Here is a 23142-nt window from a genome sequence, read left to right as displayed (position 1 = left end):
TGTGCCACCATCGCACCAACACTCACAACTATCTGATAGAGCTAGAGAGTGTTGTATGTGTAATTTTATGCATGCCATCATGTATTGGGTATCGCCTTATTTCACCAAATTTGACTGACAGTTCTTTGCTCATGGTTGAACAATACAGTATGTTTGTATTCTAATCAAAAGGCTGCCCTTGCAAACTAAAACAATAAATGATACTTTTTCTTGTGGCTCCTTTCAGACATTTGGAGCTTTTTGAGACATTTTCACGTCATCTAACTCTCTTTTTGCTTGTTTTATTCTTTTTGTACATGATTGTTGTCATGTGGTGCTTGTTTCCCTTTATGCACCTTTTTTAGCACCCTTTTTCTTCTATTGTATTTTTTTTTTATCATGTGCAAATCACATGAAACTCTACAGTAATCTGCAGCTGACCTGTTCAGACAAATTGCTTAATTGATCATTTCTAGGATGGTATGTTAAAAATGCTCCACGCCCTTGATCCACCCATTCGAATGATTTTATGTAGGTGTTTCTTGCCCAGTTAGATAATACTCTCAAAACTGTGGACATGTACAAACCTGATGGCTATTCTCTTCATGCCTCTGTTTCTGGAACACATGAATCAGGCAAGAATCACCACAACAGTGTCTGCAGTCAGCAGTGTTATGTATCAGCAGTGAAGTGAATACACATGAATACACCAGCAGCAGAAATGTCCATAACCTTGACAGATTGAAAGAATAATTTTATTTCACGATTAAGTAGCCCAAATGATACAATTTTCAATCCGTTTTTTTAAAATTTATTTTTGTAGTACACATTGTGTATCACATCCAAGTAGCAAAACCTTTTAAATTCATGTATTATACATTCAAACATTACAGTGATATGTAGTCCTTGGGTTCTTCAATCTGTATGGGAGATATACAAACACATTTAGCATCATGTAGTATCATTTTAGTATCTTTTCCTCACACTTTTTAATGCCTGGATCAGACTACAAATACAAGTGGGATATTGTTGTGACCGACACATCTGTAAATAATAATTGATAATATAATTATATAATTGACCCCAATTATCAACTTTGGGATCAACAAATAGGCATCTTTACAACATGAAGTGTGAAATACTTCAAGAATGCTGGCATGCTTGCAGAGAGTCCAGCATGTCAGTATTTTTGGCATCTTCCAGTTTGACAGTTTCTGCAGTGGGCAGCTGACGTGTTGCTTGATGTTAACGAACAGGATGACAGCGTGGGGCAGGGATCTTCGATCATGGACAGATTGTTACTACTATTGGATGGAACATGGACACAGGGCTTTGAGCTGTGGGAATGCCTGTTTGACATCTCCTCCAGGGGCTTAACATAACGGAGTCAAATCAAGTCAATGCTGAGAAATGGAGGTGACAGGCTATCATTCCCCTGTTATGTTAAAGCTTGACCAGAGTGGCAAATACACTGTTTGAAGCAATTAGCATAACCAAGTCTGTGACCATGAGAATAAAAAAAAAAACAACTGTGATTGGAGGTGAAACTTCAGTATATGATTGGGTCGTAAGAAGCCACATGATGTGAGTGGTGGTACCAATCTCTTTAACAAGGCACAGCAAGTATTTATGGCAATATTATTATCTAATTTGATCGGAAAGACAAAAATGTTATTTTGTCTGATCCTGGCATTGTTGAAAGTGCAGATGTACCCTCTCACCTCTGACGCTGAGTGTAGTGGAACATTCGGTGCGTCCCAGGTCGTTCTCTGCAGTGATGGTATACTTTCCCATGTCTTTGGGGCCCACGTGGAGAATTAACAAAGAGCAAACTCCACAGGTGTCTGAGATGTAATAGTTGGTGTCAGTGTTTATACTGATGTGATTTCGATACCATGTGATACGAGGTTTGGGATTTCCTTTCACTGCGCAGCTCATGTAGCATTCATAGCCTTTAGGTGCTGTGTGCAGCTTCAATGGTACGATGAAGGTCGGAGCACATCGCAAGTCACAGTCCTTCCTGGATGGCCTGCTCACTGAAAACTTTTCTATTAGAGAAATAAAAAGAATATTTAAACTTTGAGGTTGTTAGAATCCATACAAAGGTTCGTGACACACAAACTCACCTTTCTTTTTCTCCATCCCCCATGTCGGTGATTCTGAGGGTGCAGATACACCCATGTCATTCTTGGCGTAGACCCTGAAATGATATTCTCTCCCTTGCATAATATTGCAGACTGTGAATTTATTATTGAAGAGTCTCTCAGCCACTGTGGACCATGTGCGTTTAGTAGAGTCCAGCTTGGAAACTGTGTAGTGGAGGCGGTCATCAAGCCTCTCATCAGGAGAAGGTGCCCAGGTCACCGTCACTGTGCCAGGAACATTTTCCTCCAGTTCCACTAGTCCAGGTGGCTTTGGATCATCTGTGACCACAATCAGTTTCATCAATATTAATTTGAAATGGATGTACAAAAAAAGAGTTTTTACAGTAGTTTTACCTGTGACCCTGACTTCTGTACTGAAAGTCTCCTGTCCTGCGAGATTCTTCAACAAAATGGAGTAGATGCCGGAATCACAGCGCTCAGAGAGAGGGATCAACAGCTGCGATGTGTCATCGGAGTTACTAACAGTAACTCTCCTTGTCACAGGAGCGCTGTCCTTTAGCCACATAATCTCTGGCTGTGGAGAGGCCTGGCAAAGGAAGGAGTGTTTTTGGAATTTCAATGTAATATCCCTAATTACGTCAGTAATTTACAAAAATAGAAGTATTAATCTTACCTCAAAATTCATTGTGATTCTGACGGAGTTTCCTGCCTTTACCACTACAAATGTTTTTCTCTTCAGGTTTGTGAACTTTGGCCTCACTAAAATGAAAGCAATGTGGTGGAAGTATTTTAACTTAAAGAGAAACATGAGGTACTTGTAAATTAGTTGAGGATTTTTTTTTCCCCGTTTCCATGCCACTTCCTACTGCGTGACATTCTAGAAGGAAACATGAACATTTTAACTTTAGCAGAATGATTTGACTTTTTTTTCACAAGAAGCCTTGTAAAAACGAATCCGTTTTAAAAAGAACGTTTTTGCATACACAATACACAAACAGTGCTGTCATGTGAAAAAAGGCCAAAGGGCACAAAATAAGCTGTCAAAAATAAAATAGGTTCTCATTTAAGAAGCATTTTCAGTACGTGACACAATACTTTCACAGAATGGTATCAATACTGTAGGATAAATAAGAGTTCTAAAGCCACCGTCCACTTTTAAAATGTTAGTGTCTTGATGGTTACTTTTAGTGATGTATTAGTTCATATAAAATAATTTGCCCCTGGTTTGTTAATCTGATCTAGTAGAGACAAGCAGACGTACCGAGAGAGGGCATTGCTAAGATGAAGTTGGGCATCTCCTCAGGATCACTTTCCCCTCCATCATTGGTTGCAATCACTCTCACCCAGTACATGTCCATTGACTTAAGGCCTTTCACACCATAGGAATTAGTGATGACGGGGGTTGTATTACAGCGGGACCAGTCAAAGCACTCGGCTTGCCGGATCTCAACATAATATCCTTTAGCTTCATCCTGAATGCCAGGTTTCGCCTCAGGTTTGGTCCAGGCCAAGACAAAGTGGCTGTAAGATGTTTCTGTTACCTTCAAGCCAACAACTTTACCAGGTGGTTCTGGGAAAAACACGTTTTAAAAAAATGGGATATTAAAAATGATCAACAATGGAGCTATTGCTGAATGCATCGTGAAAAATATCTGCGACACTTACTCTTCGGATCCCGTGCAAAAACAAACTCAGAGGGGTCGCTGTATGCACCAGGTCCTGAGAGGTTTATGGCTGCAATTCTGAATTCATACTCAATACCTGCCACAACATCCTTCACAGCATACTTTTTCTCTGCAAGAAACAAACAAACAAAAAAAGGTGGGTTTGGCCAGTAATTCTATCAAATTGAAGTGAAATATATGAAAGCACACCTTTAATTAGCTCGTCAGGAGCATTCACAATGTTCCAAAGGTTACTGCCCTTCTTGCGTTTCTCCAAAATATAACCCAGGATATGTGAACCTCCCTTGTTACTTGGAGCAGCCCAAGAAAGGTTTATGCAGTCGTCAAAGGCACTGACCACCTTTGGAGGATCTGGGGACCCTGGGAAGGCTGAAGCATGTAGAGGAAAAAGAAAGACCATACTGTTGGTAAAGTGATGATTTTCATTTTAGTTTCAGACTGGTAGTTTAGCTAGTTTGGTAGAAATTAGGCATTCACAATAATATCAGCACTTACTCAGTTTTACTTACATGATTAGTAGGCTTTTCCAAATGTTTTGGAGATTAAGAAAAAAATTTGCTTTTTCAAATTAAAACTGTTTAGGTATTTTCAGGACGCATAATATGTGAATATCATACAAACTTAGTTATACAGATCATATTGACATTGGTAAAATATTGGCTATTGGACAAATGAATGGTAAAATATTGGCGGTCTAATATCGGCACCAAAATCCCACATTGCGCTTCCTTAGTAGAAATTCAACTGACATAATACCGTTTATGAATCCAGAAAGATTAAGGTCATAATACAATTGGGGCAAGTATTATTAGTCATCAGGGTTTAAAATATGGACAGGATATAAAGAAACACATCATCTAAAAAGTATATTTTGCATTTAAACACTCCCAATAGGTGTCTGGAGCTCACAAAGACATATTTTCACCCCTGCATCGCTTCTTTGTGACTCCAGAAAGTAGAAAGAGCCAGCCACATATATTTAGCTTAATGGCAGCCCCATCGCCACCAAATACGAACAACAGCAAAACTGTCTATTCCCAATTTCTCATGAACACATGTCATTTCTTTTTCCTTCCAGTCGTATAGACAGTAACATTACTTTGACTTGAGCTCCAAACAAACTAAATATGACCCTTCTGGTTGGGAACCCATCCAAAGTGTCCAGCTCTTTGTGCATTGGGTTGTCTCAATGAAGAGAGCAGTGAGAACATATCTTTGTGAGCTAAAGAGACATAAATACACTTTTTGAGTGAAGTGTGCTTTAATACCTGTCCAAACAATCAGTATTTGATTTTTCCTTTAAACTGGCCCTTCTCACAGCATAGCATTTTGACTTGTCAAAGCAGTAAAGTACAGTTATGTATTCCATGAATATTGTTATTTTTGGTGTGAAAGAGTCTTTTTGGCATCCATTGCCAGCTAGCATACATTGCTGATAATTAAATCCTATCTGTTTTTAAATGCACATCGACAGAAAATGAAATACACAAGTGAACAGTTGCTTCATTGCTTGTGCAGATGGTGTAGCAACTGCTTATCTTTGTTCCTTCATGAATGTGGATATTATCTCTGAACAGTGCTATCTGCAAATATTGCAAAGTATACTTTAAGTAAACAACCTAATTTCAAGGGTGTCTAAATGGTTTGGGAGTTAGCTCATCTTAAATTCCCAGAATTAGGGCTGCTAAGTCAGCTCAAGTCTTAGAATACCTGATGGTTTTTACATGAAAGACACAAGTTGGCTCATTACACCCACTTTATTTTCCTGCTCGTTCTTTGACTGCAGGTTGTGTTTGTGAGTTTATGTTAGTTATGCTATAAGTAGTAAATGTTTGCCAAATATTTGTTTACATATATTTTGTAAATTGGCATGTTGTCATTGTTATTTTCTGGAGTTTATGTCTGTTTACTAAAAGACAAAAAAAAAAAACTTTTCCTCACTACTAACTTAAACCAACTTAAAACACTTTAGGTTTATAGGGACGGCTGCATTCATGATTTACTCAAAAGAGCATAGCCTATTAATTATATTATCAATAATAGCACACATGGCCTTGCAACAGACTGGCAACCCATTCAGGTTGTACCCCGCCTCTTGTCCAATGTCAGCTAGGATAGGCTCCATAGGCTGAGGTTTAGAATTGCAGTGATGTCAAGTTGAGTTGTTCATTTGGTGCTACCTTAGCTCCTTTGGGTTATAAAAGTGACTGTAGAGGGGAGAAATGCTCATATTTGGCTGCGTGATTTGTTATTGGCATGAATGTTCAGTATTTATCCTTATTTAAGGCTGGATCCGAATGATCACTGGCTGGTTTCCGTGAATGCCCACTTCAGGGCCTTCAAGAGCATCTCTATTGGACTGGTTGACTCGGCTATCCTAAAATGTTGCATTTCTTCCATGTTTGTTGTCTCACTGTATGATCGACTTTGGTTTATGATACATTTGTTGTGAAGCAGGTCCAAATCAACAGATTGGATAATGTTCTGATGCTGGAATGCAGTATTGGCTAATTACCCAACATAACACTTGTCATTTAAGCCAAACATATCTACTTTGGTCATATCTGCTCATAAGAAATCTCAATAGCTCTGGCTTTTTCACACAGTTTTGAATAAACTGTAAATTTCTCCCTGCTGCACTGCCGTCAGTGTTTGTTCAACCTCTGATGGTGGACTCATGAACACTGACATTAGTGCACCAAAAGATTATAGAGTATTTTCTATGTCAAAAAGCCATCACCACACAGAATTCTGCATTGAAATCCCCCCCCCCCACACACACACACTACTCAAATTTACTTTGATTTATTTATTCACTATGCGCAATACTAATTCATGTACTTTACGCTGTATCTTATATGTGATACTCTATATTCAAGACATTTAAGAGAAATTAACTCAAGGTGTGGTAAAGTCATGGAAATGTATTGCTAAAAATGTATGCAAAACCCTGTATACTATCCATATGTTGTTAGTGGTTTATGTTAGTAGATAGAAAATGTGTTAACATCAGCAACCACACTATTTTGTCTCACCCCGTGTGCCAGCTTGAATTTCCTCAGTCTCCATCACATCACTAATACCCTCTGCTGTCATTGCTTGGATTCTGTAGCAGTATTTTTTGCCATGTTCCACGTCTGTATCACAGTAGCTGGGAACACCTGGGAGCTCTCCTATTTTCTTCCATGTGTTTCTTCCAACTTGTTGTCTCTCCATGATGTAGTTAGTCACCGGTGAGCCGCCGTCGTCCTTTGGAGGCCTCCAACTAAACTCAATACATGTAGATGAGCTTTCCGTCACCTCTGCAGGGCCCAGGGGTGAGGTTGGTTTGTCTGAAACAAAAAAAAAAGTACAGAACTTATTTCAAACAGCATTCACCTTTTTGAATATTGTCACCTTGGATTTAACTTCAAGTGAAACAAACAAATCTTTCATCTATCATATGTTTATAAAGAGTTCAGAATGGAGCTGGATGTTGAGTCATAATGTCCTTAGAATTGAGCGTTTTCGTTATGTCTGCGTATAACGTATTTTATTCTTGGATTATTCATCATCCCCTTACCGAGCACAGTTAGCTGAGTAATCACTTCAGTGGAGCCATGCTCATTCTTGAGCTTGATCTTGATCTCTCCTGAGTCTTTCCTCTGACACCTGCTGAGGAGCAGGCAGCTGTCGTTGGCGGATTTGTCTATCTTGGTGTTGCTCTCATTCTGGAGCTCTGCTCCCTCTCTGTACCACTGGATCTTTATGGGTGCATGGCCAAGAAAATGCAGTTTAAAGATGGCATTGTGCCCCACTTTGACTCTCACAGGTTGAGTGAAAGCACTGAGGTCTTCAGGGTCACACCGCGGAGGATCTGAAAAGGAGGTCATGTTAATGCTGGTATGAGATTGGATTCAGTGTTACTTTGTTGAATATTTACTCTGAAAAAAACTGTTATTTTTCAATTCAAAACACCATTATTGTTGTTGTGAAATATTCTCAAACCTTTGACGTTGATCATCGCCTCTGTTTTACGGTTGTCTGCCTCAAAACGGTATTTCCCTGAGTGCTCATACTGGCAGGTGATTATGCTTAATTTATGGATTGATCCATCTTTAGTCATCATGAAATTGTCATCTGGGGATATCTGATGTGACAGGGAACAGACAGAAGAAAATAAACAAATCAAGCGATGGTGGTTGCAATTATTTGCAGCTATAGATTTCATTTAGCTGTATTGTGTCTTACAAGGGCTGAAAGTATTCAAATCTCCGCTTTATATTTGACATACACGCCACATAAACTCGTAATGTTAAGTACGAATGGCAAATGCAGCTTTATCAGCAATACAGTATGATGCTAAAGAAACAGAGGACATGCAGCTGACAGGCCTATGGAATCATGCATTTTGTTGACGGACACCGATGCACTATCAAAACAAATACCTAGAATGATCAATTTGACCTCCTAACCTTTTTGCCATCTCTGAACCAGACCCCCTCACAGTCTTCACTGTTGAGCTTGCATGTTAACTCAGCAGACTCACCGATGATCGCATCAACATCAGATAATCCACAGATGAATTGAACCCCTGGATCTAAAAGACACAAGTGTGCAGATGGGTTATGACTTTCATCCAGACGCAAACCTGCATGTTAGTCTCTGTCTATGTAACATTCATTTTGTTAAAAAGTCATGATGATTCTATTTATATATTTTTGAAATGTTTTTCTACTGCACTTATTGCAAATCTCTCAGTCGTTACTTTCAAGTTTTCACAATACTGTATGTGTGCTGGAGAAATGGCTGCCTCAATATCTTTTACTTTACTGTGGATGCAGGAATGATCATGAACCATTAACACTCCCAATTTGGCTACTGACCTGTCACAGAGTCTTCTATCAGCTGGACACGCTTTTTACGCCTTGCACGTGCAGCAGCGCCATCTTCAATTAATGGCGTCTCATTACTCTCAAAGAATTCTTCAGGACAGATGCTTTTATCTATGAGATAAAAATATTTAATCCTCAATTCTGCATTCAGAATTCTTCATGTGTTTTTCAAATTAAAATATTTAAAAGATGATACTTACCACTCACCAAATCTTCTATCAGCTGGCCTCCCCTTTTACCTTTTGATCGCGCTACAATGCCATTTTCAACGCCAGTCTCAGTATTCTCACTTCGTCCTTCAGGACATGTACTTTCACCTGTAAAATCAAAATATGTAAGCAATTAACAAATGGAAGCACCATCCTCATCTTCATACTCATTACACTCACCTCCTTTTTCAGGACATGTACTTTTACCTGTTAAATAAGATTAAGCTTAAGCCTAAACTTTGCACATTCAAACAAGTGAGAGTTTCCTCTTTCAGATGGCCTCCTTTTGTGAACCAGCTATTGTGGAAGCACCATCCTCATCTTCATACTCATTACACTCACCTCCTTCTTCAGGACATGTACTTTTACCTGTTAAATAAGATTAAGCTTAAGCCTAAGCTTTGCACATTCAAACAAGCGAGAGTTTCCTCTTTCAGATGGCCTCCTTTTGTGAACCAGCTATTGTGGAGGCACCATCCTTATCTTCTGTCTCACTACACTAACTTGGTTCTTCAAGACGTTTGCTTTGACCATTTTAAAATCAAAATATTTAAGCACAAGTTTGGGACAAAGTTATTAAAATGCAATTTAAATTTATCATATTTGTACAGATTAAACTTACCACTTGCTGAACCCTCTTCGTGCTGGCCACTGCTTTTACCCTCTACACATATGGCAGCAACTGCTTTATCTTCAGTGTCGTCATACTTGTTGTGTTTTTGAGGACATGTGCTTTCACCTATAAAATGAAAATATGAAAGTTTAAGCTTTGCACTCTTATCAAAAATTAATTTAAATATACAGTATTTGTTACAAATTGTCACTGAATTATGTTTTAGCCTCCGATTGCCTGAATAGCAGTGGTGGCTGGCCAGTAGAGGGTGTTAGGGCACCATCCTCCCTGGTGGTGGCTTTGATTGTTTTTGTAACAACAATAGTTATTTGTACTAACTATGTATGCATTTAAAATGCATGAGGGCATGTATTCTGCAAAATATAAATATGCTCTGAGAAAATGTGGAAATCAGGTGTCCATTATTATTATTATTATTGCTGAAGCCAATTTGGCCAATCAACAGATTCAAAAATAATTCAGCTTCAAATAGAAAGCTTTAATTTTATGCATTATGCCCTTAGCTATCCGTTTTTTAATGTAAAAATGACTCAACTCTTTATTATAGGTTTAAAGTAATTCCTGATTACAGTAAATTATGAATTATTTCTTAGAACACTAAATGAATATGAAATCATGCAATATGCATTAAATCATTTTAGGATGATTACTGAAAATTACTTGGTATGTCACAGCCCAAGGGGTAATATTTTTCATCAGCTGCCACTGTTAAATGGAATAAATTAAAATTGTATACAAACACTTAAAATTCAGACCAGCCTATTCCCAGGCATTAACACACCCAAACCTCCATGCTGTGTGCCACTCTTGGATCTCTTGTCGTTGACAGCATCCTGTGGCTGACTTTGGTTTGGATGACTTGAATGCTTGAGCTGTTCTGGAGAACCCCCGTCATCATAATTACTGTAATTTTTTGCTTCATTTGGATCTGTGTTAGTCAGAAAATGCAGATAGTAACATTCAGCATTAAACAGTAAGAAGATGTCCCTTAGCAGCAAGATAACACAATGAGCCTGGCATTGTGTACAGCTCTGCTGGCTATTAGCAGTTTGCTGGAATGTATTTCATTAGCAGCCACTGCTAAATGGAACCAATTTAATTTATACCAACACTTAAAATACATGAATTTATATATGTATATATGTGTATGTATATATATATATATATATATATATATATATATATATATATATATATATGTATATATATATACATACATATATATAAAAACACACACACACACACATATATACATATATACACACACACGCACACACACATATATATATATATACATACATACATATATATACACACACACACACACACACACACGCACACACACACACACATATATATATATATATATATATATATATATATATATATTCATTCATATATATTATAATGCCAGTACACTTATTCCCAGGCATTAACACTTCCCAAACCTCCATGCTGTGTGCCACTCTTGGATCTCTTGTCGTTGACAGCATCCTGTGGCTGACTTTGGTTTGGATGACTTGAACGCTTGATCTGTTCTGGAGAGCTCTCATCATCGTCAGTACTGTCAATTTTTGCTTCATTTAGATCTGTGTTAGTCAGAAAATGCACATAGTAACATTCAGCATTGAACAGTAAGAAGATGTCCCTTAGATTCATATAACACAATGAGCCTGGCATTGTGTACAGCTCTGCTGGCTATTAGCTGCTTGTTGGCATATTTTTCGTCAGCTGCCACCGTGAAATAGAATCAATTTAATTTTATACAAACACTTAAAATACATGAGTTTTATACATGTATTTATATATAATCATGCCAGTACACTTATTCCCAGGCATTAACACACCCAAACCTCCATGCTGTGTGCCACTCTTGGATCTCTTGTCGTTGACAGCATCCTGTGGCTGACTTTGGTTTGGATGACTTGAATGCTTGAGCTGTTCTGGAGAGCTCTCATCATCGTCAGTACTGTCAATTTTTGCTTCATTTAGATCTGTGTTAGTCAGAAAATGCACATAGTAACATTCAGCATTGAACAGTAAGAAGATGTCCCTTAGATTCATATAACACAATGAGCCTGGCATTGTGTACAGCTCTGCTGGCTATTAGCTGCTTGTTGGCATATTTTTCGTCAGCTGCCACCGTGAAATAGAATCAATTTAATTTTATACAAACACTTAAAATACATGAGTTTTATACATGTATTTATATATAATCATGCCAGTACACTTATTCCCAGGCATTAACACACCCAAACCTCCATGCTGTGTGCCACTCTTGGATCTCTTGTCGTTGACAGCATCCTGTGGCTGACTTTGGTTTGGATGACTTGAATGCTTGAGCTGTTCTGGAGAGCTCTCATCATCGTCAGTACTGTCAATTTTTGCTTCATTTAGATCTGTGTTAGTCAGAAAATGCAGATAGTAACATTCAACATTATACAGTAAGAAGATGTCCCTTAGCAGCAAGATAACACAATGAGCCTGGCATTGTGTACACCTCTGCTGGCCATTAGCAGCTTGCTGGATTGTATTTCATTAGCAGCCACTGCTTAATGGAATCAATTTAATTCATACAAACACTTAAAATACATGAATTTATACAGACCAAAAATTCCATGCTGTGTGCCACTCTTGGATCTCTTGTCGTTGACAGCATCCTGTGGCTGACTTTGGTTTGGATGACTTGAATGCTTGAGCTGTTCTGGAGAGCTCTCATCATCGTCAGTACTGTCAATTTTTGCTTCATTTGGATCTGTGTTAGTCAGAAAATGCAGATAGTAACATTCAACATTATACAGTAAGAAGATGTCCCTTAGCAGCAAGATAACACAATAAGCCTGGCATTGTGTACACCTCTGCTGGCCATTAGCAGCTTGCTGGAATGTATTTCATTAGCAGCCACTGCTAAATGGAATCAATTTAATTCATACAAACACTTAAAATACATGAATTTATACAGACCAAAAATCCCATGCTGTGTGCCACTCTTGGATCTCTTGTCGTTGACAGCATCCTGTGGCTGACTTTGGTTTGGAAGACTTGAATGCTTGAGCTGTTCTGGAGAGCTCTCATCATCATCAGTACTGTCAATTTTTGCTTCATTTAGATCTGTGTTAGTCAGAAAATGCACATAGTAACATTCAACATTAAACAGTAAGAAGATGTCCCTTAGATTCATATAACACAATGAGCCTGGCATGTGTACAGCTCTGCTGGCTATTAGCTGCTTGTTGGCATATTTTTCGTCAGCTGCCACCCTGAAATAGAATCAATTTAATTTTATACAAACACTTAAAATACATGAGTTTTATACATGTATTTATGTTTAAGCATGCCAGTACACTTATTCCCAGGCATTAACACACCCAAACCTCCATGCTGTGTGCCACTCTTGGATCTCTTGTCGTTGACAGCATCCTGTGGCTGACTTTGGTTTGGATGACTTGAATTTTTGAGCTGTTCTGGAGAGCTCTCATCATCGTCAGTACTGTCAATTTTTGCTTCATTTAGATCTGTGTTAGTCAGAAAATGCAGATAGTAACATTCAGCATTAAACAGTAAGACGATGTCCCTTAGATTCATATAACACAATGAGCCTGGCATTGTGTACAGTTCTGCTGGCTATTAGCTGCTTGTTGGCATATTTTTCATCAGCTGCCACCCTGAAATAGAATCAATTTAATTTTATACAAACACTTAAAATACATGAGTTTTATTCATGTATTTATATATAATCATGCCAGAACACGCATTCCCAGGCATTAACACACCCAAACCTCCATGCTGTGTGCCACTCTTGGATCTCTTGTCGTTGACAGCATCCTGTGGCTGACTTTGGTTTGGATGACTTGAATGCTTGAGCTGTTCTGGAGAGCTCTCATCATCGTCAGTACTGTCAATTTTTGCTTCATTTAGATCTGTGTTAGTCAGAAAATGCAGATAGTAACATTCAGCATTAAACAGTAAGAAGATATCCCTTACATTCATATAACACAACGAGCCTGACATTGTGTACAGCTCTGCTGGCTTTAGTCATGCTGTAATGCTACATTACATATGTAGTATTAATTGAAAATAAAAGTTGTGGACCACTTAAGTTAATTTCACCAACAACCCATTAAGCCGTGGCTGAAATGCATCCACAGTTACACAACTTGACTGTACAATCAAGTCAGTTGTGTATTGAAAAGAAAAATGGAAAATGTGTATTGAAAAGAAAAATGGAGACCAACACTTAAAATACAAGAGTATAAATAACTTCTTCTGTCAGTGCATATCAGTATAGTTGGCACACACGACTAATCTTCAGAGTAACTATCCCACATCTCTTCAGCCTCCATATAAATGTTGTGGTCTTACCAATTGTAGGTTTGAGTGGAGGGAGATTTGTTGTCTGCTCTGAGTGTTTGCTGGACCCAGTAAGGTTTTTATTCCTCTGATTTAACTTGGCATCATCACATATGCTGCTGGACTCTGCATAGATGCAACAGAAAATCCAACTGTAACAGTGATGTAAGTCACAGTGACATAGAGAATTGGCAGGAATATGGAAGTACTGCAATTTTTTTCTACCAATAGTGTACCTATTGTGGCATCTTATTAGTACTCAGTTTCTCATCCAACTTGATGTATCGTGAATTATTAGCAGATTCAGTGAAATCTTCATTCTCTTCAGAATAACCTCCTTCATTAGCATCTGAGGAAAAAAGTTTGAATCTGTTCTTCGTCTGTTGCTCTTATTGCCCTGCATGTGATCTAAGAGACAAGGCACTGACTTTTATTGCAGCTATCTTGCCATTTTTTTCTCCCCTATGTCCACCACATCGATATAATAACCTCACCTCAAACTAGCATCACCTCAGTGTGGGCACGGAGGAGCTGTGACGCAGAAGGGGAGAGGAAAACATAATAGGGTCTTCGCCTGAAGTACCTTCAGGCTCAGGCCCTAATTATCCAGGGGATCTGCTTATTTTTGAGACGGATGTGTAAGTATTGGTGAGGGCAAAGGTTTTAGAGCAGTGATGAATTTATTTGAACTAGCTACCCTTCACTGCAAAAACAATTTAAAAATTATTTTTTTCTGATGATTGATCAAGAAAATTTCTTAAAATGCCCATCCCTAAATCAAAGCACTAATTAGGATACACATGGATTCAGAGTATGGCTTTAGCACATAGTACACAACTTTTTGCTAGAAATTTTGGGGAAAAGCATTGTCCTCTCCAGTTGTGAAAATAACCACATAGTAAACAAGTGAATACCTATTTTATAGGTATTTATAGAACACTTCAGAGTGACATTTTGTCTTTCTCCTTCTGTCTTTTTCACATCCCAATCTGTCTGTCAGTCTCTCTCCACCCTCTTTCCATTTCTCTTTGTCTCTGTGCCTGTCTTTTCTTATCTGTATTGGTCCCTTTCCCTTATGCCTCTTTGTCTCTGTCTCATTTTTCTGGCTCTTTTTCCCCTCAACCAGTCAAAGCAGATGGCTGTTTTCATTTAACCTGCTACTGCTTGCCGTTCCTGCCTGTTAACAGGAAGGTTAACGAACGAAAGTTGAAAGTTAGAATTACTTTTAAATGAGTCGGTCCAAACCACTGTTAAATCCTTGAACTTACCTTTAAACTCCATCAGGAAGAGGTTGATATTTTCAGCATTCATGTGATTCATGCCCTTATCCTTTTGCATCAGACCACTAACACCAATATCCATTGTACTCCCACCAGTCTTGAGGCCACATTCATTCCCTGACTCTTCATAGGGAGTCATTCCATTCTAAGGACACAGAGGATTACAAATGAGTGAAAACAGAGGGACAAATTTCAGAATCAACTATTTAACAACAAAAGGGTCCTTGTTTAAGTAGTATCTGATTTATTATGTTTTGAATAAACCCTTAACTGGAAAAAGTGAATCTGAGAGTATGGTGAAGTTAAATTGTAGCCTAGGTATAAATGAAAGGCTCAAGCACGGGAACTATCTGTGTGGAGTTTGCATGCTCTGCTTGTGAATGCATGGGTTCTCTCTGGGTACTCCAGCTTCCTCCCACAGTCCAAAGACATGCAAGAGGGGACGAGGTTAATCTATACTCTAAATTGACTGTAGGCATGGTTGTGAGAGTGAATGGTTGTCTGTCTATATGTGTTGGCCCTGCAATGGACTGGTGACCCATCCAGGGTGCACCCTGCCTTTTGCCTGAAGGCTGCTGGGATAGGCTCCAGCCCCCCTGACACCCTTAACAGGATAAGTGGTCGAAAATGGATGGATGGATTTTACCAATTGGTAATGTGTAATCTTGGAGTCTGTAGAGGATTCTGCAGCTCTCTTCGATGATATCCAGCTCATGAACATGAATGGCTATCGTGCGATAACCTGTTAAGATCTATTCCAGAAATAATATATCTGGCTGGCAGTTTTCATACCTTACACATTTGCTTCGCCGCCCTCTTCTCTTCCAAGGTCTTGAGAATCAAATCATTGTTGGTAACACCAAACTCAGCAAAGATGCGCTCATAGTCTTTCCTGTCAGCATTCATCATGGTGTCCCAGAATCTCTGAGTAGTTTCCTCATCTCCTGACAATGTCTGGTTCTCCTCCATTTTACTAAAAGTAATGCATATATGTAAGCTTACTGACTAGTTATGTGATAATGGTCATGAAAGGATTCTATACACAACACATTCATTTAGAAATATCATATTCCATGTGTGATGGCTATGTCATCGTTGGACTACTCTGACTAACATTTTGTCTGGTGAGAAACCACCTAACAGCCAAATATCGAAACTTAATTCAAAAACTAACTTAACTTAATTTGTTAAAAAAAAAGAAAAGAAAGGAAGACAAATGCAAGTTGTAAAACAAAACGTTTGACATCTAGTGGCTTTACTGTGAAATACAGTAATCACTTTTCACAACACAAAGGAAACATGTTTATTAGGGAGGGCAAAATGTTTGCCAATTTGCACAATTAAATTGTTGCAAGCAGCAGGATCTTCTAGTTCTCATGTTGCCTGAACTCTGACCCCACCAGGGTGACGTGTTGTCTTTACAAATGAAGACCACAAGTAAATTATTAACTAGCAGCTGTGTCTTCTTTCAAAATGCATTCTCAGGTTGTGAAAGTAGGCGAGAATTGAGAGGAGGAAAAAATGAGAAAAGCGCTGTCTTGCTCGATTTCTAAGATAAAAACTGAACACTTATTTTGATCCAATTTTTGATTTCAAATTGAAGTCACTTGCAAGTTGGGAGATATGCATTTTTTTTTTTTAACTTCTCCTCTCCATCTAGTTTTCTTACCTCCCTTTTGTACTTCTCAACAACTTTCGGAAATCTGATGGGGTTGCTAGAGCTGAAATGAAACACATATAAAGACATGATTTCAGCGTAAATATAGTTGTCATTTATATTTGATTTAACAGTATGAGTAGGTTAACAGAAGTGATATAAGTGGAAAAATATGGACACAGTTTACTGAACATTTTCCCCAACTTGAACACATATTCATATGTGGAAAATGATTGCATGAACAGGGCTTACAGTCGGTGATAGTCAACGCTGCAGAGCAGACGGCTTTGCCATATTGGTTCACAGCATAGCATTTGTATATATCTGCTTCCATACCAGACACTCTGTGGATCTAGAAAAACATGTGAATTGTTAAGTTAATAGATGAGGCAGATGAATTTCATACAATGACACATATTTTTTCATATAACAATGTATATTTGTCCTTACCTCTAATATATGCTCCCCAGTTGATTTATCATATTTACTCTGAAATTTGTCCTTGTCAGAGAGAGTCCCTTTAGTTCTTTTCCATGAAACCACAGGTTTTGGATCCCCTTTGACCACAGCCTTAAAAACAGCTACTTTCCCTAAAGGACATATGCAGATATTTAACAAGTATGGAGCCTTGGTGTTGAATTGGAAAAATCATGAGACATTGAACAGATTAATTTTCTGTTGTTGCTCTTTTACACATAATAATTTATTTCAGCACATTTTCAGTTTTATCCTAACTCTGTAATGAAACCTACCTTCCTGAGTGGTCACTGGCATTGGTTTACACTGGAAATCTGGGGTACTTTTTCCTTCTGGCAGGTTTGCCACATGCTGGATGATTACCACCCCTGGTATTTTAGATCTTTTTCGGATAATGGCTAAACACAGACAGCAATTAAAAATAAAAATAAAAATGAACACATTGAGAAAAAAAATCAACACAACTAATCATCAGCACAGTAAAATAATCCAATACTTTATTACATTTCCTTTTTTCACCAGCAGGTGTCAGATATGTCAAACCTATTCCAAATGATACTGAAGGTGTTTCCCTCTCATACATTTTGGATGCTTATATTTTGTGATTGCTGTCTTTCTGGACAGGGTATACTCATCCAGTGATATACTGTAGGTCATGTACAGTATGCATATACTGCGTGGGAAATTACGAACAAATGAAAAAAATAGACCACACACTAATTTATATAACATAGTATGAAACCTGCTTTGGTCAACTGCCTTCTTGTCTAACTTCAGAATATTCTCTTGTCAAGCTTTGGGCGTGCAAGAACAAAGGGTCACACAAGACAAACAACAGCAGCCTGAGTTTTAATGATGATTATGATAAGGATATATATTCACGTCATCTACACAAAGGATTTACTCCAGCATTATGATCAGACATTGAAGCATTATGAAAAAAAGAATTGTTTAATTTCACCTGACTTGTTGCCAGACACCTCATTAAAATGTTGAATGTATCGATGAACAAGGGAGAAACCTAAGTGAAAAGAAATCAGGTTAGATAAACTTGAATGAGTGTTTTGCTATACATTAGCAGTAAGCCGGGGGGGGGGGGGTTCAGAGTCTGGGACAGTGGTTCTCCTCTGACAAAATTTTGAATAAGGCACCCCTCACCCTCCTTTCTTTTCTTGCTTGGTTTTGCCAAGTTCCTAGATCTTCATTGTGTTGTTTGATAAAATATAACAGCTGAGTAAAGGTAGCCTAATATTGATTGTGAGGATAGCTTCAGATTAGTCCAGACGTATAATCTCTTCGCCCTTTAAACTTTGTATTGTTTCTTCCTGTTAGAACTACTGTATCTCCTAACCACACATTTAACCAAGTCATGTAGGCTGTCCCACATCACTAGTTTTATTAGTAGTAGTAATTGTACTTCACTGCCTTCCATTTTTATAGGTCATGATGCAATATATACTTGATATTGAGATAAATAAACAACATGTCAAAAGGGACTTTTTGTTAATTTTCCTAATATTGACAGAAATCTTGATAGTTATCCAACCAGGCTGATTATTTACTTGCCTGTATATGGATGGATATAGTGAATGAGAGAGAGGGACATGAGTGAGTGAGTGAGTAATATACATTGGGCGGAGAGGCCTGAAGTGAAAACCCAGTCAGGCAGAGAGTGAAAAATGAAAGTTCATAGCAGCCTGAATAAACTGAAGCAGTGAGGGGGTCACAGTAAAGGGCAGTAGGCAGACAACCTTAATCCTGGGACGTTTTCTTCTCATCCCCAGTTTATCACTAAAGCTCAAGAGTAAAGACCTTTTGTCAACTAGCTTTTGAAATGCCTCCCGATTGGAGAAAATCCAGCTCGTATAGTCTTGATGAATACTTTCAGCCACCAGATATACTGAACTGCATAGCATGTGGTTGGGAGTAATATTTCTATGTGTTTAATTACATTTGACTAATTTCACAGGAATTGGAAGACTGGGGGAAAAGAGCTTAATTTTTTTGGGGTAATATATACTGTATATATATACACACACACACACAACATATCATAGCGTATATAGTGGTACAACATATCCTGAATTATATGCAAATTTAAATATTATTGTTTTATTACATCAAAATATGGATTAGCAACATTAATCAGTACCTAATGAGTGAAATAAGGAGACTCATTAAAGTGACTACTCATGTACTGGAACGACCAACACATGAAGTTACTTTCAGTTCATAGGAAGAAAGTCTGAACTTGTTAGTTTTTGAGCTCAGAACTGTTGTAGCTCTAGACATTAATCATAACCACTGACATATGGCAATACATTATTTTGTCAACAGCGACTGGCAGTGGAGGTGTAAAGTTAGCATGTTAGACATGGTTATGTGATGTACGTGAATGCCAGACGAAACTAATATACTTGGAATTACATCAGTATCAGCAACTGCAAATGATATAGCACAACAAAGTTTGTGGAACTGCTGTAGTAATCTGTGATAAGCGTTTGCTTAGAGTTAAACATATTTGAATAAACAAGGTAGTAGTCCAGGACAAGAGCATTACAATTTAAAGACTACTTTTTATTCCATCCATCCATCCGTTTTCTACCGCTTATCCTGTTAAGGGTTGTGGGGGGACTGGGGGACACCTATGGTCAATTTAGCATATTCAATTAGCCTAGTACCCATTTGCATGTCTTTGGACTGTGGGAGGGAGCCAGAGTACTGGAGAGAACCCACACAGGCACAGGGAGAACATGCAAACTCCCGTGCCCGAGCCGGGGCTTGAACCCTGAACCTTCTTGCTGTTAGGCGACAGTGCTAACCACTGCACCACCGTGACGTCACTTCTTATTCCATTTACCAAATTTATTGTAACAACAAAACACTTAACGCTTCTTCAGTGTCTTAGATGCACTATCTTGCTGCGCCAGTATGTCAGTGAATACAGTGCAGTGCTTGCAACCATCTATGTTGTGTGATTCTCGCAATATATTTTGTTTCAGGAGTATTGGCAACGGGGCGGCACGGTGGTGCAATGGTTAGCACTGTAGCCTCACAGCAAGAAGGTTAACACACAATCCTTGGACATTGTAATGTCTTTTCCTGCATAGATATGATTTTAAACATTTTCTAGATTTCACTTTGTGATTAGAATTAAACTAATGTATGGATTTCTATGATATGATTTCCAGGTTGTCATTAAGTATTTACTTTGAAGAATAGTTTACTTAAAGATTATTTTCCCTCAGACACAATTATTGGAAAATATTAGAGAAATAAGTCAACTGGAACAGAAATTGACCGAAAATATACAAGGGAAGAAGAAGAAGAAGAAGAAGAAGAAGAAGAAGAAGAAGAAGAAGAAGAAAATGGATTTTCAATACTTACTTTGTACTCTGTGACCTGTGTTCTTGCTTCTTTTCCACATTTTGCTGGAGAGGTTAACCGACAAAGTCCCAATCTGCAAATGGATAGTGAACATAAAAATTAGTTTCACTTAAAAGAGATGATTTATAATTATCACGTGCAGTTTTGGACAGTAAAATGTGATGATAATATTTACTGAGCTTTATTGTGCTTAATTTAAAACTAGATCAATTTAAAAAAAAATGTTTGTACAGTGGCTTCTAGCTGCCAAACCTCAAGTATACTATAATGGCATCACCAGATTAAAGAGATTATATGAATCACATACACAAAGTATTTTTAATTAATACCTAATAATGATTATGTGTATTTATTCTACTCAAAGAGACTCAGAGGACTTGCAAACATCAAGAATGTAGACATAGAGGTCATGTCCTCCACAGCTCTCAAGCTATAGTTAGCTTGGCCCCTGTATGTCTTCATATGTTTGTGCTTCTAAATACTAAGACTGACAGCAGACCATTGTCACTCTGGAGATCTCCTTTCTCAAATGTCACATGCTTAGAATTGGATGCTGCCAGTACACTACTTTTGGGCTCGAACTAATAATTATTTTCATCATTAATATGCTGAATATTTGATCAAAATAGAGTTGGTGAAAGTTCAAGTCAAACAATTCTAAAGCTTCAGTTGCCAAACACAATATTGCAGAACCCAAGGCCACATCATCAAATGCCTTGATGATATTTAGCTACAACAATTGAAAAGATCTCATAGGAGCAGTGGGAACCATTATATTATTGGGATTTGAACAATTAATGGGACTAAATGGAATTAATAAAACCAGTTCATCATTTTGGCTCCATGTCAATAATCTCAAAGTAAACTGATGAAGGAAATGTTGTACTGACGATTAGGAAAGTGTAAGGGAAGATGAAAAATATAATTTAATATTTATCATTTCTAAATGTGGAATGATTTTATATCCATAGGATAGAAGAAACAAACACCCTTCGATCTACGGTGAGATGAACCCTCTGATTAGTCTAAAGTGCACCAAACTCCCAAGTTGTTGCAGTTCAGTCATTTCATAAACTGTAAACCACCTGGATGTTGGATAAAAAAAGTCAAGTCTGACCCATGCGTGGCTCACACAGAGAACAAACAAACACAGAGGAGAGTGGTTTTACCTGTCTACTGCTCTGTCCTCACTCCCGCTGAGACTCTGAGACGGGGTTCTAGATGTGGTATAAATTTGCTGTCTCCTGGGTTTCACTTGATATTAAATCCTTTGGGAAAACAAATTTGATTTTGCTGCCTGCAAGCTTCTGCCTAGAATGTCTGTCAAGGAGAGACCTTCTCTGTTTAGGAAGATGGATGCTCAAAGCGGGTGGGTTATTATTAAGGGGTGGGAGGGTGGGTGGGAGGGCGGTGTGTAGGATGGTGGGGCATTGGATGTGGTATGAAAGGATGAGTAAGCAGAGGGAGAATGAAGGGCTACCAATGACAAGTTAGTGGTGAGGTTTATGTCTCACTGCATTAATTGCTGATGACAGTGTAGCTGTCTTTGAACAGCTGCTGACAGGGAAACAATTCAGCAAGTTTAGTTTATTCATGAGGCATCTGATTTTCCACACCACGGATCATCAAGGAGCATGTTATTTGTTCTTGCTTTTATCTCAAGAAATCCATTAAATGCTATAAATATTGGCAAATTGCTTATTTTCAGTTGCTATGATTCTAAAATATACAGATTTTATTTGGAGCTGTCACTCGAGGTTGTTATTTGAAAATATTGAATCAGGTCCTACTTATCTTTAAAATAATAAACTGGTAATCTGATAGTGACCTTGAGCTGTGACTGTCACGTTACTTGGCTCATGCAGGCATTGATATTTATTTTAACGATGAAGCTTATTAAAGAATGCAGCTGGAAGTCACACACCTCATTGAACTTCAAGGTGGTATGATGCAGAAACAAATTCACACTTGGATTCTGATTTGATTCTCACCCTTGCTAGTGAAGATCACACATGGAGGCACTCATCCCCTTGTCTGCATTGTGTGTCTTGTATTACAACATATTACATAATCAAGGTTATGGCGTTCACATTGGTTAAGCTGTTGTCATCATGACCTTGAGACAGTTGTGAGTTTGGAAAGTGAAGATCAAATGAAGAACAAGACATTCATATCCTCGAGGCCAAGCACCAGGAAGTCATTTACATTCGTCAAAACGATTCATGGTGAAATGCGCAATAAGCACAACATAAAATGTGTAACTAGAAAAGAATATTGGCAAAACACAGGTGACAAATAGAAGTTGCTGCCTTTAACTAGGTTTTTGAAGTTGCTAATCAAATTTCCTAATGAGTGGCAACTATTTTTTTATGTCTTATTATATTCCCTCCATGGAAACCTGTTCTGTTTTTAAATATATACAGTAAGTAGCATGGCTCTTGATATTAAATTGTTCAATCTACACTTTGGTCTCAGGGTCCTACTGTTCCATCAAAAAGTCATTGG

The 23142-nt window shown here is 38.1% G+C and overlaps 1 protein-coding gene across 1 annotated transcript; it reads right to left on the bottom strand.

The window, feature by feature from the left end:
* Positions 1 to 1491: 1491 nt before the first annotated feature.
* On the bottom strand, positions 1492 to 21967 carry LOC147255685 (uncharacterized). Its single transcript, XM_086213013.1, has 32 exons — positions 21807 to 21967; positions 20638 to 20710; positions 18212 to 18271; positions 17526 to 17648; positions 17224 to 17363; positions 17026 to 17125; positions 16786 to 16837; positions 15909 to 16089; positions 15105 to 15261; positions 13849 to 13962; positions 13266 to 13406; positions 12861 to 13001; positions 12451 to 12597; positions 12095 to 12241; positions 11739 to 11885; positions 11334 to 11480; positions 10935 to 11075; positions 10268 to 10414; positions 9475 to 9591; positions 8844 to 8960; positions 8635 to 8754; positions 8224 to 8348; positions 7757 to 7898; positions 7332 to 7625; positions 6805 to 7101; positions 3959 to 4138; positions 3750 to 3878; positions 3346 to 3654; positions 2758 to 2843; positions 2478 to 2670; positions 2106 to 2402; positions 1492 to 2027 (listed from the first exon to the last, which is right to left on the bottom strand). The coding sequence occupies exons 2-32, from the start codon at positions 20675 to 20677 to the stop codon at positions 1651 to 1653; spliced, it is 4908 nt and encodes a 1635-aa protein (XP_086069139.1). The 5' UTR covers positions 20678 to 20710; positions 21807 to 21967; the 3' UTR covers positions 1492 to 1650.
* Between the last annotated feature and the right edge of the window lie 1175 nt (positions 21968 to 23142).

The sequence above is a fragment of the Aulostomus chinensis genome, chromosome 9, assembly GCF_037954235.1.
Source record: "Aulostomus chinensis isolate RoL2024-O1b breed Wild chromosome 9, RoL_Achi_v1.0, whole genome shotgun sequence".
NCBI classification, from domain to species: domain Eukaryota; kingdom Metazoa; phylum Chordata; class Actinopteri; order Syngnathiformes; family Aulostomidae; genus Aulostomus; species Aulostomus chinensis.
Note: the sequence above shows the minus strand (reverse complement) of the source record. Positions and strands in the feature narration are given on the sequence as shown.

Excerpts from the sequence above, each read along its gene's own strand:
- LOC147255685 (XM_086213013.1), bottom strand. The coding sequence starts at position 20,677 with ATGTGGAAAAGAAGCAAGAACACAGGTCACAGAGTACAAA. Across the intron at positions 13,963-15,104 it reads CTTCCTGATGGAGTTTAAAG|AGTCCAGCAGCATATGTGAT; the intron begins GTAAGTTCAAGG and ends GCATCTATGCAG. Across the intron at positions 12,242-12,450 it reads CACACAGCATGGGATTTTTG|ATCCAAATGAAGCAAAAATT; the intron begins GTCTGTATAAAT and ends TGACTAACACAG.